This window comes from Pleurodeles waltl, chromosome 12 (genome assembly GCF_031143425.1).
Source record: "Pleurodeles waltl isolate 20211129_DDA chromosome 12, aPleWal1.hap1.20221129, whole genome shotgun sequence".
Classification (NCBI taxonomy): Eukaryota; Metazoa; Chordata; class Amphibia; order Caudata; family Salamandridae; genus Pleurodeles; species Pleurodeles waltl.
In genome coordinates this window covers 82,263,565-82,280,412 of record NC_090451.1, presented here as the reverse complement: position 1 = coordinate 82,280,412, position 16,848 = coordinate 82,263,565, and the positions used below count along the sequence as shown (strand labels likewise).

The following is a 16,848-nucleotide window of genomic DNA, read 5'->3' as shown; positions in this document are numbered from 1 at the left end:
AGAGGGGTGGGGGGGGGGGGGGGGGGCAATCAATCAAAGAAATGTGTAGAGCGCGCTACTCACCCGTGAGGTCTCAAGGCACTTGTGTGTGTGTGGGGGGGGGGGGGGGGTGAAGGGTTTTTGCAGTCCCTTCCCCTGTACTTCTGCCAAAGTGTCTTCACCTTAAAACAAAGCCCCGTCATTAGCATAGTGCCCCTTTTGCCCAGGCCCCCAGTTTGGAGACCCCCTGCTCTGACCCACATTGGCTCACATAGCTTTTCAGTAAAATCTAATCCTGGTCAGACACAAGATCGCCCAGAAAACGTGCTTCACGTAGGAACCACCACTGGAAACAATCTCAAATTAAATTGTACGTCAATACAATATCTGTCTGTTTTTTTCAAAATGTAAAGTATTTCACCAAGTAAAGCAGTTACTTTTCATTACAGAAACGAAAATTAGAACCCTCCAGTGTTTGTATATCTTATTACTGTAGGATGGATTCGATCTGCTCGACTGAAAAGAACAAATAACGCCCAAGTTGGCAATAATGTCAGTAGCTCTGGAAGCGAAATACTTTATCATGCATCGAGAATCCACAGACCCGACACCAGTAAATTCAGACAAGCCAATACTCCATCATTAAACCACTTATTCAGACAGGGTTTTGTTTTCTCGGCACTCTCAATCCAGGGTAAAGTTCTCTTGCAATACCTAGATCTGGATCTCAAGATCCTGGTCCTCCGCTTTCAGGCATGCAGACTTCAGAAATGCTCACGTTTCATGACCTGTCACACCTCAAGACTGCATTAAAAAAAATGTTACTGGAAGGACCCTAGAAAGGAGTCATTACAAATAAAGTCCTGACCAATCAAAAGCTGGGAAGTATCGTATGCTCATCAAATCTCTGCCGTCGTAAGAAACACTGCTTCATACACCCCTCTAATGAGATTGGGATCCTTAGCACCGTCTCAGCCAGAGGCCTTGCGAAGAACAGGCAACTTTCTATTAGTCGTAATTTTGCATCATAGGCACCTTCACTGAAGGGGAACATTTGAATACCTCTGCGAGGATGGCAGCTTTTCGTGAACTGGGGCCATTGTAGACAAGGTTTTGCAACCCGTAAGCAGTCTAGTGCTAGAGGGACCACGGGTTGCATTACAATTGGCAGGCAAATTGTGACTTATGTATAGTGCTGCGAGGTCCAAGCCTTTAACAAAGCACTGAATATGTAGGCCATATTAAAATTGTATTAAACACTTCAACATAGGCCGTTACATAGTGATTTCGAGTTTAAGATAAAAGTGCTTTTAAAGCATAGATTTAAGTAATGGGTAACCCAATTGGATCCCACTAGTATATCAAACATTGTGTCGACTAAAAGCGAGTTTTCCCAGAAGTCTGCTGATAACCTTACACCTCGTCATAAAGAACAAATCTGTAGCCACTAAGTCTCAAGTCGCCCCTCACATCCCGCTCAGCTATCCCCAAGCAGCCTCTCGCATTTAGTGAACCAGCAGCACATTCACATTTCATGGAAGTAGGCGGTGAGGACCCATCTTTATTTAGCTCTCTGTCCCTCTCTTCACTCCCACCCCGAGGGACCTCTCGGTCTCCGAGAACTGTGCACCTTTAGAAAAGCTCATCAAAGTCGCCCCGGTGCCACTACACCTGCTTCACAAATGAGCTGCCGCCCAGGAAGTCTCCTCTGTCACCAACATGGACCACACCGCCTATCGTGGGCCTAGCTAAGGTGTCCCACCCGCGGCCCACTAGTCCGAGTCCAAAGCAGCATTCACTGGGACATGCTTCGAGGCAGATTAAGAGCCACGTAATTGGGCTGACCTGCCACCGCCCCCATAGCCTTGGACCCTGGTGCTACTGCACCTAGGGTATCTACACCCCTGCACAGGGATCACTCCCCATGCTAGCGCGGAGAGAAGCACCCTTGCTGACAACATTGTGTTTTTTGGGGGTGGGGGGGGGGGGGGGGGGGCGCAGAAACTTTTTTCACGAAAAGGACGGTCTGTTTGTTTCAAGATTAGAGTGTTGGCCAAGCAAGGTGGGGGAAGAAGAGAGGTTAAACTCGGGGTGAAGGAAGCACACTCACACTGGGGTGTTTTATGTCGTGCAGGACTACGCTTTGCCAACAAGGAGCATGTATTTCCCGCCCAGCAGCTGGTTTTTAATGACTTTGGTTACTGCTCTATTCAGCATTTGTGTCTCATCAATGACGATTCTATGATGCAGGAATAAAGGTTACTCTTGGGAAATCAGTTACAACGTGGTCTTCACCACGAAACGCTAACTATGCAGTGTGTACATTTACAAAGATATGGGGGGTGTAAGGGTACTGGGTGGTAAGGCTATTTATAGAGTTTAGAGGTGGCTAATGGTATTGGGCAGTAGGTGGTCTTTACGGATAGGTGAGCGTATTGGGTGGTAAGGTTTTATTTTTTTAGGGTGGGTAAGGGTGCTTAGAGTAGGTAAAGATATTTTAGATACTAAGGGTTTTTAGGCTGGGCAAGGATATTTGGGTGGGAAGGATATTTTTAGGGTTTAGGAATGGGCGACGGTATTGGGTAACGTACTTTCATGGCTAAATGTGAGGGTAATGGGCGGTAAGGGCATGTTTGGGGTGGGTTAAAGGTATAAGAGTGGCACATTTTTATAGGGTTTAAAGATGGTGACTAGGAGTTAGTACGGAGATGTCTATATTTCTAATGAGTTTGATCTACCTGATATACGTGTACTATTTCAGTCTGCTTCAACATAATGGAAAATTAAGAGCACTCAAATGACTGCATTTGATCCTGACATGAAAATATATATTTTTCTGGAGCTGCACACCTTACCACAACCCGAGCTCGGGTTATACAAGGCACGTTAAACCACAAAGGTGCGCCGAGCACTCGAATGCTAAGCGCTGACACCCGAGGAAGTAGTCCCATCAAGTTGTGGTCCATGCACTCGTAACTGGACTCAAAGAGCTCTAAAGAGCCTTTTTCAAGGCTAAAGCTAGTGGCCGAACGGAGAATACAAGGGGGGGGGGGGGGGGGGGGGGGGGGGGGGGGGGAGAATAAGAGAAAGTGTATGGAAGGTTAAGATTAGTGGAATGACTAACGGGAGGACGTGGGAGGGGAAACGGGATAAAATGAAGACACATGACGCAACAAAAAAAAAAGAGGGTGCAGGAGAAGAGATGGAATAAAGCCAGACATGAATAGCGAGTGTATCAAAGATTGGTTTCCATCGCTCACTAACACCCGGAGCCAGTGGACTCCTGTGTAACAAACATTAATATGTTGATCTTCTACTCCTAAACTCAAACAGATGAGTTGAAGGACGCACAGCATTACCGCCATACAAACGTCTTTACACAAGACCTTTCAAAATAATGGGGTTAGCTTTTAAAGTGCAAACATCTTAACAGCAAAATAAAAAAGTAAAATATAAACCTTTATTTAGAATCAAAGCAAATATTTCTGCATCAAACACAATATTAAACGTCAAGAAATATACTACCAATTTGGAGTGAGCATTTATTCGTACAATCACAACATGGAGACAAAAATAATCAGATAAACTTTGAAATTCTCAACATCCCCACTACGTATACTCTCCACTCTCGTAACATCACTCATCGAAAACAAATGTAATAGATGTTGACAATTTCCACAATTTCATCTTTACAAATGACAACAGGAAAGCTCTAAAAGATGCGAAGACTTGTCTAATCTTCTTCCGAAGAGTCTCTTTCAAAGGTGTACGCCATGAAGCAAGCATCTGGTCTCTTGGGGACAAGGGGATGACCTGGTCTCACAATCTCAAAGCCCAAAAAGCTGAAGGTACGAAGCAATGCAGCTGAAATAAAAACGAAAATCATCACTAGAGATAATCCTTAATGCCTCAGTCGTCATCATCATCTTCATCTACCCATAGCCTCGTGGTAGTGTCAGAATCCAGGCAGTGGTTGCACGTGAGGTCACTGCAGTAACCATCTAAATGCACATTTCCTTTAGGTAATTGTATTAGACTTGCGTCTGTTCTGTGGTCAAAAACAAAGCGCTAGCAGTACAGTCTAGAACACTAAGAAGCAGAAGATCTGCAGATTTTAATCCACTCGAACCAACATTGTATCCCACCAAACTTTGCTCCAAGACAATCTCAGTGGGACACAATTAATGGACCATCAGGGAGTGGGCGCTGGCCAACTCCTAGCCTCCACCAAATGTACCATCTAGCACCAGCCCAATGAAAAATAGACTGGGCTGGAGTTTACTACAAATTCCTTTCAGGCCATTGGCTGCCTTGGCAAGGGACAAAACGTATTATAAGACATGTTAAGGACTTAAAGGGGCACAGCTGGACTTCCCACTGCAACAGTGGTGAACTGACCAGCTTATCTCCTCACAGCCTAACGCTATCGCCCCTCTTCCACAACAGTGATGGAAGAACAGAAGGCTTGGTAAACCTATGTGCTGTGATCTCACATTTCATGCGAAAAAGGAGAACTTGGCTGTTTTCTGCAGCGGACTAGCTTTGATCTGGTTCAATCGTTAGTTCATCATGTGGACAACTCAAGGTGATTGAAACAGTGCACACCTTATGGAGTTTGGATCTGAGTGAATGTGTTCTGCGATAATTAAGTTACATTTGCGTGACAGATTACTAGGCAATGAGATGACAATACATCTTGGGCACTACGATGGAGTACAGGTAGTGCTTAATGTGTGCTCGATTCCGGTGCTAAAAACCGGCACTTATTTGTGAGGGGCGGGGCTTATTCTTATGCCTCAAGCATTTGCTGCGCGCAAAAGACATGTGAAAGAAGGAAAAACTAAAAAGCGTCACAAAGGGACAAAGTAGAAAGTTGTAGGGTGAGCTGAAGGGGCAGGGGTGGCCGTAAAAGGATTGAAGAGGCCCGGGATGGCTTCAGGAGTACCCTGCCTCAGTATTCAGTGCTAGGAGATTTAAATACAGCAGCCTCGTGTTTAAGAGAAGGGCTTTGAGCACCGGCACCTCTTAATTTACAAATTAAGAACTGAGTACAGGCATTATGCCAGTGTGGAGCGCATCTAGTTAGGAAATTAATCTGGGTTGTCCTGTGCAAGATGGTTATATTTTTACTTCAAGTATGTGCCACAGAAAGCAAAATAAACAGCACAGAACGTTGACACCACACTTTTTTTTAAAGGTTCAGCTGGTCAGGACAACAGTGCAATAATGCGACTCCATCATTCTGCAGACGTGCATCGTGAGAACTTGGCTGTGTGCATGTATCACATGTGCAAACCCACGTAATGACAGCGATCATTTCAGGTCTCGCCAAGACACCATGTGCACTGACTTCAGGTCATTTTGTTTCCTGTTGTGGGCTTGGAGATCACCTACAGCTTATCATTGTCTCCATCCTTTGTATTTGTCCCACGCATGGGTCATTGTGCCTTGGTACAGCTCTTTTTTAGTTAATACTTCTCTACTGAGCCACGCTACTAGTGTTTGTCTGCTGCTCCCTTGTGCACTTTTCACACGTTTCTGCCATCTGCTCGCCCCCCACCCACCCTCTTCCGACCAATTTCGTGCTGCTGTAAACCCCCAAAAAGTTTTCTAAAATTAAAGCCCCGCAAGCATTATGGGGCGAGTTTTTTTGAGTGCAGTGAATACTGTAGTATCGGTTCTCCAGCTGTGCCAAGAGCACCGTTCACTAAGGATTCCAGTTTTATATAAAACATTTACCAATATCAGATGCTTTCATGGGAAAGCCACAAAATGCGACTTATTAGTTAACTGAACAACGTGATAAGCGCTCCAATACGTTTATCACCCGTTGCACAAGCGCTACAGCTGCCTGGGTGGCTGTGAAAGCAGACTTTCTGCAAAGGCAGGATCGGTTCTACACGTGCACTTAAGTGTACACGGTTCATTAATGCAAACCCTTCACTATTAGGGTGAGCGTCCTGAAGAACTACTGCAAGCACCACATGCATTACTACAGCGGATAGATTCAAGTCTACATGTTTATGGAATGTAACAGTTTGCACATGGCCATAATGGGGTCAAGTGGTGATGGTCGGACTTTAAGCGGTCGCATTCACCTGCAGCTGGCACCCTCGGTAAATGCATGAAAGTGAGCTCGGCACAGCAACTGCCATGAAGCTTACACAAAGTAAAGAAAATTAGCAAAGGTACAATTAAAACGGCAAACCCTTATCTCCACAGTGAATTGAAGCACCAAAATCTCAGGTAACTTCACTTAAGTTATTTTAATGGGATACTGCAGGAAAATATTAAGTTGGAACTCCAGCGCAAGAATTAAAACATACCAGACCGCACACTCACCAATAGTTATCTGGTCATTGGCTGCGCTTCGAAAAATAAAAACTAGGAACATGTTTAAACAAGCATTTTCAATGCAACAGGTCTCGCATTTGTTCGAGTTAACTATTAGCGTTGTAAAGCACACAAAAAAAACACCACACGCAGCAGGTTCGCGCTATGTAAAACGCAGAGCGAATGTGCTGCGTGGAAAATAGATAGTCCGGACTCCAGGCTGAAAATCGAGCCTTGTATGTTTTTGGTACTTTACCGGTGCTGTGGAGGTGGGCTAAACACCAGAAAAGGCATGACGTATGCATGCCTTTCACAAATGAAAGCAAGCGGATGTTAAAAGGCAAGCCCACGAACCAGTGTAAGTGACTGACGTGGCATGGGCGTGGTTTGAACACTTTGTGCTCGCCCACAGAAACAATGCAGAACAGAGTCAAGGTTTCATGCTGCCGTCGCTTTCGGAGGGAGCAGCAGCGCATTTTAGTCTCTAGATTCATGCGGACTACACGGGGGCCTGGCGCACACTGCCTTCTAGCAGAAACTCAAACTAGCCGTGGCACTGCCAACAAGCTCAAGCTAGCGCCCTTTCAGGGCTCTGCAATGGGCCCTTCGCATATGTTGTACTCTTGCAGTACCTGCTTTTTATACAAGATAACGTACTGAGGGACACCAAGGCAGCAGATTAGGTAAAGTGTAGGTAATAAACAGGCTCGGATATGAATTTAATGCCAACTAGTATCCCATAACTACTAAGGGAACGGGATGTGGAGTTGCTTTGGACACTGGCCCCAAAGCTGGGAATGGATAGGAGGCCAACGAGTTCAAGCTCAGCTATTGCAAGTTAAGGCACTTTATGAAATAAAAGGATTCAGGACAAACGTGATTAGGAGAGTGCCCTCCTTACCCCGGTCATCTCTGTTCTTGTGGAAACAAATAAAGACGTGGTCAACTTGCAGTTGTTCTTCAGCAAATTCAAGCAGAACCGCAAAGCTAAAGGAAGCAAAAAGGAAGCCAAATTAGAAATGTACACTTCAATTATTTGTCAGTCAACATCTGTACAATCTAACTAAAATTAGACTCGCTGTCAAGGTTCTCAAAGGGCGGTGTGTGAAACAGGATTATCGTGTCTACACAGTAATGTTTGAGACGGACAACGCAAAGGCAGAATCACCCCAGGTCACACAACAAACCCGAGCACACAAAGCGCATACCTATCTTTACTTCCTTCAGGGAGAGCGCCTGGCTGTATCTCGATATAGAGGTTGTTTTTATTCAGAACTGCTCTCCAGTTCACGAGCTTGGCTTCCGTAAGTTTGGACTGGACGTTAAGGATTCGTGTCCTATTATTTGAAGTAAGTTCCTCTGTTACGTTCAGCCGATTATCCTTCAGAGAAGGGAAAAAGAAAATTTCACACCCATCTTTCCACTCCGATTTTCCCCCAGTATAATTTTAATACAATAGTCAATTTGAGGAATTAAAATCGTAGTTTGATGCGACTTCTACAAGATACTTATAATTTCAACACAAGCACTTCGGATTCAAACATACTACGGGTACTAAAATTGTTTAAATTGCCCAAAACACATGTTGTGCAAACTACCACAATGTGTCACAAGATGCCCATTATATCACACACAACTATCATTTGGAAGGATATACAAATACACCATGCACTTTTTTTTTTTTACAGCCAATACATATTTATGGTTAAAAAAAGCACAACTCAACATCTCACAACAATGTAGAAAGGCGAGACCTCAAAAAAAAATTGCTACACAAACGCTGAAAACTTAACAGAAGCAATGAAGTGGAATTTCATGAAAATAATACTCACTGAATAAAATAGATTAGCTGAAAGATTGTGATCCCACTGACTATTCCCTCGCCCACCTGGGATCTTCAGGGGTGGGTGAGGGACATCAGGAGCACCACCGAGGCCCCGGACCCAGGTTACTACTGCAATTGATGGAAACCATGGAACTGTGGGAGAAAAAAAGCAATTAGAAAACATGCAACGTGATTGTGAATTTGAACACTAACATTAGCCGGGGTCATAATAAACACATCAAGGCTGAGCAAACATCCTGGTACAAGGTAGACTAGGAACAATTTAAACTATCTAGAGTCGAGTTTCAACTAGGCAAGAGGGGGCTTCTTTCAAGTAGGACAGAATCTAAAGGGGGCGCCACTTATATACCCGGCCAGAGGACCAGGAGAGACACTCATCTCGTAGATGACAGTACACGGTTGTGTCCCCAGTAGCTCTGATGTGACCCTTGGTGCCATGTTCCAGAGGCGTAAATTAAACACAGGTTTGTCAAGAATGCGCTGTGTTAAATGTTCACAGTTAAGCGCCTTGATGCCGCCTGCATATTAAGATCAGGCCGCTATGTACAAGCCAGTCTGCCTGCATTTGGCGTCAGCCCAGTTTCTGCTCACACTGTACCGAGAGATGTGCAGCCCAGGCCCCTCCCATGCACCATCTCACCCTGCAGCCGAGCTGCTCAGTTGCGTCATCTCAGCAGATGCAGCAACCGAGGCCCTTGGGGAAATTTCCACAATCAACCAGCAGCCATTTGCAGCTCTAGTTTATACACAGGCACGCAATGCCACCATTTTGACGCTATTAATTTGGTTATAGGCTTATACTAATTGTTAAAGGAAACTAGAGTATTGTAAGCGGAACCACTAAACTCCCATCTAAGGCCTAGTTAATGGTATAAATATAAGACTACTGACTATATGTACCTAGTAACGGAGGGAAACCTGGCTCCTTAAAAAAAAAAAAAAAAAAAAGGAAGTGGAAACGATCCCGATTTGAATTCTGCATTAACTATTAAAAGTAGATTTGTTGGGACTGGGTCGCTCAAGATAATCGAGCCGGTATAATCTGATTACGAGACCGCTTTGTGCAGCCCCGTGGTTTCATAAAGCGTTTAATACGTTTCGTCCGTTTTCCGGGAACCGTGACACCGAGCAATCACCCTAGGGGGAGATACACGATGAATGTAAATTCCAAAGTCAGGGAAGGTGAATGGCGGCTACGTTTAACTGCAAACACCCAGGGGTAACTATTGGCTATGTGAGGTTAACCTACATTTGGATCTCACCTGGAGTACGCATTGTGCTCTTGGGCACATTACCTCAAACACCTTTGGTGGCTAGGTTTCGGATCAAAAACGAGAAAGGGGCATTCAGTTCAAAACGCCATCAGAGTCCATCTGCTGCTTCAACCGAATGGGCTACGTTAAGTCCACATTCTTCTTGTAAACGTCCGGATAATTATTTCCATGCATCTCCAGTTTAAGGTCCATGTACCATAAACACCGCTGATGAGTGCCTCCTGTAGGGTGGTCGAAGGCCTGATGCGCTTCCATACATTCATTGGTTGTACCTTAATGTTTGATCCCAATTCATACATCCCATAACCCCACAGATCCGTCTTCCTGAGCGTTTTTCACGGCATGGATCACATCAGCATTTAGCATTAAACTATCACGCTCGACTACAGGAGCCGAGGTCAGAAAAACTGGTATGCCTTCACTTTCAGTGAACTGCGGGTTTCCAAGTACAAACCACTGAATCCTCACAAATCTTCCACCGGCCATAAAAGTAGTCGGACACCCTCTACTTTCTCCAATGACCAGAAGAGAAAAAAAAAAGGGGGGGCCTTTGGCACTCAGTTCCCTTTTATTAGACTGTTCTGGCTGGTAACTCTTTGGTAAAGAACCATTGAAAACACTAGCCGCACAGAATGCCCCACCCCTCCCACCCTGCTCCGCCCCTCTCCAGCCTTCGCTCTCCAGGTGGCTCTACCCCTTCTGAGCTGTCGTCGCTCTTGTTTATGCGCTACAATTTCCTCTATTGTAGAGTACTGTTATCCTGCGGGCAGGCTTACATCAGGGGGAAAAAAAAGCTACCCGCAGACCCACTCGTTGCCTCAACTTGGCCCCCGCATCCCAGGCATCGCATACATGGTCATGTTCCCCACTGGCGCATTAGAGCGACTCCGAGGTTACCTGAAGGGCAATTGGAAAATGTTTAATCCTGATTCCCCCTAGAGTCAATTTCGGGTGGCACTAAACGTCTGCAGTGAGGTCGGACTGCTTATTCAAACAGCTTTTTTTGAGGAGGCTGTCCTGTCCAACTTCGTTTTAGGCCCCACTAAAACCTAAAATTGCAATAGGTCCAGTTACAGCCGAATATGTAACGCAGAAATTGCTTTTGTAAAGACAAAATTACCTCAAAAAGAGACGGATACAATATTTGGAAAACACACTTGAATTTTATTAGTAACAATCAAGCAAATAAATGTTCCAATTAAAGAAATAAAGAACGATTATATGAAATTTATAAATAATTGTGCATGATATTCCAGAGACATTCTCTAGCATATATGAAGGTAAAAAAAAAAAAGTGACGGCTGCAGGGAAAAATATGGAGGTTCCTTTTTTGTTCGCGAAAGAATGGAGGGCCTTCCAGAACGTTCTGCAAAGGGAGAATCCAGGAACTGAAAGAAAACAGAAGTACCAGGGAACACAGCCAACTCGTTAAATCGTCGACATTCACACCTATTAACAAGTGCAACCTCCTTTAATACGATGTATTCCGTAACCCTCAACTGCATATCTTGCACTAAAATAACATCTATAAACATATCTGCAATCCTCCATCACGATGACAAAATTTACACTAAAAGGAAGGCTACAGTGGAAATATTTCGGAGAAATTAAGCCCCCCTCGCCCCACCTTCATACGTAGCATGAAATATCTAGCATGGTAAACAGTCAACTGGGCAGCCTATCGCAGTTACCTTATAGAGGAACCCGTCCCACCAATAAAGCTAGAATGCCAATGACCAGAAACCCTCCAAGGAGGGGTGGGTCTGTCACCTGGTGCCCGGTAGGCTGAGGCCTAGCAGGCCTGGTGCGAAAGGGGGGCGAGCCTACCTGTCACTACTGGTACTGATAATACTCATGATGGGCATCGTTCGTTTATGTCCTTCCTTTTCTCTGGCAAAGCAATGGCTATTGAGTATCCGCTGGAGAGAGGATTTCACCATCCGGCCTCTCTGGTTTAAAACCAGGAACCTCTCGCTCCCTCCTCTCGCAGACTCAAAATGGCGGAAGCCGAACGCAGTAGTCCCTCTTATATATAAGCTCGCCGGTCACGCCCCCTCGTCCCCGCCTCCCGTTGTGACGTACCAGAAAGAAAAAATCGTCTAGTCACAAACTGCTACTGTACTGTGACGTGGCGCGTGGGCGAGAGTGGGCGGGGACAATTAGAGCGAAGATTTGTCCCGCTAAAGTCCATATTAGGGTCAGGCAATAAGTCTGGAACTGTGTCAATGAATATGCACATCGAGCGGAAGCTTGAAATGAAAGGTCTTCATGCCTGACACTAACGTAAATGGAGCTTCAGTTTGGAACCAATTTGATTACAATTTCCCTTCGGAAAGCGATCGCAGCCTTTTAAGGCTAAAGACGTGGAATCCAATGGCTATTTTGAAGGCGGCCTGACTATTTTTTTATGAGCTAAAGTGAGGGTATGGTTGCCTGTCAATCAGACATCTTTTACCCATACCTCCCGGAAGAGACAATATAAAGACACATTAAGGGGCCAAATGTACAGATCTTTTTTGTGTTCGTAAACGGGCGGATTGGAAACGCAAAATGTACAAAGCCCTAGTTGCAGTTCGGTAACCTGAACACTTCCACAACCCCTTCAAGTGAATTTTCTATTGTGTTCACTTGAACATACATGGGTGGGAAAATCTCAATCCACTTGTCACAACACTGGCATAAGGTATGCTGAAGTGTTAGTTTTCTAGATTCATGTAGTCTAGATTCATGCATACCTTACTCCTCAGCACTGGATGTTACGTACACATATCAGCTAAGGCCAGCACACTCCTTTGTGAGGCTTTAAAAGGGTTGTTAGTAGTCTTCCAATATGGCCACCTAGCACACAACCTTGCATGCATTATGACATAGACTACAAGTTGACCTCCAAATACTCATTGATATACATGCAATGATGTTGTCATGGCTTCACCACAGTAGATATGCCTGACTAGGAAATGGTGTTGTCCTAATGACACCAGTCGAGATCGTTGCTCTGCCACTCATGTCAAGAACGAAGCAGATATCATCCAAATGAGTGTGAACTGAGTAGTGCCTGTAACCATGACTAAAACACAATTCAGTAAAAGAGACTTGCATGGGATAATATATTGTAATTGCATTTATATAGTGCATCCCTCCAGTGACAAGGTGCTGAAGTGCACTAGCTTATCTATCTATTCACCCACATTTGGCTGCTTTCATTTTTTTAGGTTTCAGCCTACCAGATAATACAGCTGTTTGGTTTGCTAAAGACATCTTGGGGACTTTCAGAAAGCTGACCTAGGAATGCATTTTGCTTGTTGATTACCATTGGCTTTGTGGTTTATAACTCACACTTTCTGGCTTTCCATTTAATGTCTTTATTTGCTTTAGGCTTTCCGTGTTTTCTGTATCCTTCCACAAACTTGCTTTCTGTTAACAGGCCTTTTAATCTTGTTCTTATCTCATCACATTTGGTGTGCATTCAAAGACCAAGGTCAAATATGAGGCACTGTCTTCCAAGATTGCTTGTTTACTTTTCTTTCTCTGACTTCAGAATGTGAGGATTATATGACAATCTTACTGGATACTGGGGGTAGGAGAAAGTTATTTTCTAGCACACAACATTTAAATGAACTGTGTAAGTTTTTCAGAACCTATCAAAATTATGAACCCACAAATGAAGCACACATTTTATTATTTCTGAAGTGTGTTGGAAACAAAACCTTTAATATGATCAAAACAAAACATATTAGACATTATTGTATGTGCATTGTATATTTTTATTAGTAAAACTGTATGTTTGTGCAAATGTCTGGTCATTTCAATTTAAAATGTGTTGTCTGTAATTGCAGTGTGCTATCACACTATGAATACTTTACTCTACCCCACTGCACTCTACTGTGCGCCATTCCACACCACTGCACTCTACTCTGCACCACTCCACTTTATACCACTCCACTTCATTGCATTCTACACCACTCCACTATTCTCTATGCCTCTTCATGCCACTCCTCTTTACTCTACCCTGTATCACTTTACTCTGTGTCAATGCACTCTTTCCCACTCTACTCTACACCACTGCACTCTCCGCCACTGCACTGCATACCACTCCAGTTAGACTACACATTCCCCTCTACGTCAATGTACTCTATAACCCTTTACAACACTGCACTCTAAACCATTGCACTCTATACCAATATGTTGTTTGCCCATGCACTTTACTCTGTAACACTCCATTGTATGCCTGTGCACTCTACGCCAGTTCACTGTACACCACTCTAATCTACTCTGTGCCTGTGCACTCTAGGCCAATGCACTCTACAACATTTCACTCTACCCCATTCCACTTTATGCCACTCTATGCAACTGCACTCTACCCTGCACAACCCCACTCTTTGTCACTTCACTCTACTCTGAAACAATCAACTCTACGCCACTGCACTTCACACCATTCTACTCCACTCTATGCCACTCCACTCTGTGCCACTTCACTCTACGCCACTCTACCCTTAACCACTGCACTCTGTCACTACACTCTGTGTCACTGCACTCTATTCTGCATCACTGCACTCTATGCCACTGCTCTCTATGGCACTCCACTCTACACCACTACACTCTGACACTCTATTCTGCAACACTGCACTATCTGCCACTGAACTGTACATCATTCTACGCTGTACTACTTCACTCTATGCCACTGCACTCTATGGCACTATAGTCTATTCTGAACCATTCTATGCTACTCTATTCTGCACCGCTCTACACCACTGTACTCTGCCACTTGTCTCTACTCTGCACTCTATGCCACTGCACTCTATACCCCTCAACTCTACTCTGCATCAATTAACCCAATGCCACTCCACTCTGCCCGCTTTATGCCACTGTCCTCTTCATCACTTAACCTATGCCAAATCCATTCTGCCCCACTCTATGCCACTTTACGCCACTCTACTCTGTGCCACTCCACTTGGCGCCACTCTACTCTGCGCCTCTCTATGCTGCACCACTCCACTCTGTACCTGTCTACACTGCACCACTGCACTCTACTATGCACCACTCCAATCTACGCCACTACATTCTATGATGTTAGATTGTACACTGCTGAATTCAATGTCACTGCACTCAATACCACTGCACTCTTTGCCAATATACTCTGCAACACTCTACACCAATGCACTCTACATAAGTCCATTCTACTCTGTGCCATTCCAGTGTATGCCACTCACACGACTCTACACTATGTCCCTGAAATACACAACACTCTCTGCCACTCTACTCTACAGCACTCTACTCCACTCTTTGCCCCACTACTCCAGTCTCTTTTACACCACTAACATTTAGCAATGCTGACAAGCAACCACGCTGGTGAACAACATGGCTAAAGCACATTGGCAAAGCCAATAGCTCTTGAATAGGCGAGATCTATTGACTTTGGCAATGCTTGTTGCTATATTATGCACATTCCTCAAAAAGCAACATACCTCCATAGACTTATATTAGGTCGCCATCTTCGCAAACCTTCTAAAAATACCCTTTCACCATTCACTTTAATGAGCTCACCCACTTAATCATCCAGCCTAACCATTATTGGAGAGCCAGCTGCTTGCCAAGTATGCACAAGGGACAGTACTGCTTGGTTGAAATAAAATTGATGAATTACAGTGTAGCCTAAATAGTAGATGTTTTGGTGTCAAAATGTAAAGAAAAATTAAATTAATATCAATGCCACGCTTTAATTTTGCCTATGTGTGACAGTTCCATCTTCTCAGTTTGCTGGTGTGTCACATTTCACTGCCACATGTGACACAATGAGTTACATTTTATTTTGGGTAAAAGGAATCATGATCATGTACATAATCTGGCAGATTACATATTTTAGCTCTTTTTTATGCAATAACCTGGAAAGTACCTTGAAACCCCTGCAAGGCACATGTTTGAGGTGCTCTTACTAGGTCACCAATAGATTTGCATTTTTTAATAGGAATTTCCTGGATAGATTTGTGACCCCACAATAGATTTAATCAAACTGCTGTCTAGTGCAGCAGTTTTACTTCACAACAACAATGGACAATTTGCTATCCTAAATAGATGACAAAGAGCCCCATTAGCCGAAATGTACAAGCCTGGTAAAATAAAATCCAAAGTAACTTGTGGCTTACCTGTGCTGTCTGCTCTCTGCAACGGCAGAAATCTCAGAGGCAAACCAGTTCAGCCTGTCTTTAGATCAGCAGATTGGGAACTGAACTCATACAACACAATAATATGCTTACTCTATCTATCTATCTACAATAACGTGAAGCTAAAGCCGTATCCCCTGTTGGTTGACATCTAGGAGGCGTCACACATATAAATGACACAGTGAAGCTATCAAAAACAATGAAAACTAAATAAAGTGATATTTTGCTCATACTCTCTTCATAACAAACATGGGATTCTATGATTTTCATAAAATGACTGGAGCATGCATTTCTCTTCAGAGGACAAAGGCTGGACACAAAACATAATAAACTGCAATCAGCAAAAGCACAATATTTCATTAGGTCCATGTATGTAATATGTTTTTTAATGTTTTGTCTCTCCTAAATCAACAAGCTCCACTTATGGATCAAATAAGTAATTTTCATGTTTACACAAACGTAAGCCTAAGAATGGGGAAACAAGTTATTGTTACTTATAAACAGTCAATTTCAAAGTATAGGCTGAACTCAGCTGATTTGCTTGACAGATTTCGGGTAGTACAAGGATGCAGAGAAATTTGTGAAATTAGTTATTATAACCCAAGATATGTTGCACTTAGCAGGGCTGGTGCTGCACATATTATACAGTGCAATGAAGTATCTGCAATGGCTCATCACATACACGACAGATAGCTGATGGATAGATATATAGATACAGTGTTTTAAATGGGCAGGTATTCTTCGATACTGAGTACCTGCACTTCTTTAATTTGAACGGGAGAGTATCTGCACTTCTCAGTACTGATGCAATACATTTAATGGGAGAGTAGAGGCTAGAGTGAGTACCTGCACTTCTATATTTCCACTTAAAGCACAAGATAGATAGATAGATAGATAGATAGATAGATAGATAGATAGATAGATAGATAGATAGATAGATAGATAGATAGATAGATAGATAGATAGCAACCCTCCCGATTCAGTTGGGAGACTACCGATTTCAAGGTTAGTCTCCCGACTCTCGATTCCTGCATGTGAAAAACAGATTTCTCTGCGGGCTTCAACTGACAGAGAGTGTGCACTGCCAGTAACCTGCTGCTGCAGGTCAGTGCACAGCACTTGCATCATGCACTCTTTGTTTGCTATAGCGCTTTCTCCGTGCTCCTGACAGGCAAGGAAAAAAAAGTACATTTGTTTAGCTAATATCCAATCCTACAGCAGCAGACTTGCAAATCCAATAAATAACAGTAACCTG

General features: G+C 43.8%; 1 protein-coding gene across 1 annotated transcript; it reads right to left on the bottom strand.

The window, feature by feature from the left end:
- Positions 1 to 3,507: 3,507 nt before the first annotated feature.
- Positions 3,508 to 11,452, bottom strand: OAZ1 (ornithine decarboxylase antizyme 1). Its single transcript, XM_069216169.1, is given in 6 exon segments — positions 3,508 to 3,843; positions 7,214 to 7,299; positions 7,521 to 7,693; positions 8,145 to 8,231; positions 8,233 to 8,290; positions 11,260 to 11,452. Coding segments are annotated over 6 exon segments (648 nt in total). The 5' UTR covers positions 11,373 to 11,452; the 3' UTR covers positions 3,508 to 3,712.
- Between the last annotated feature and the right edge of the window lie 5,396 nt (positions 11,453 to 16,848).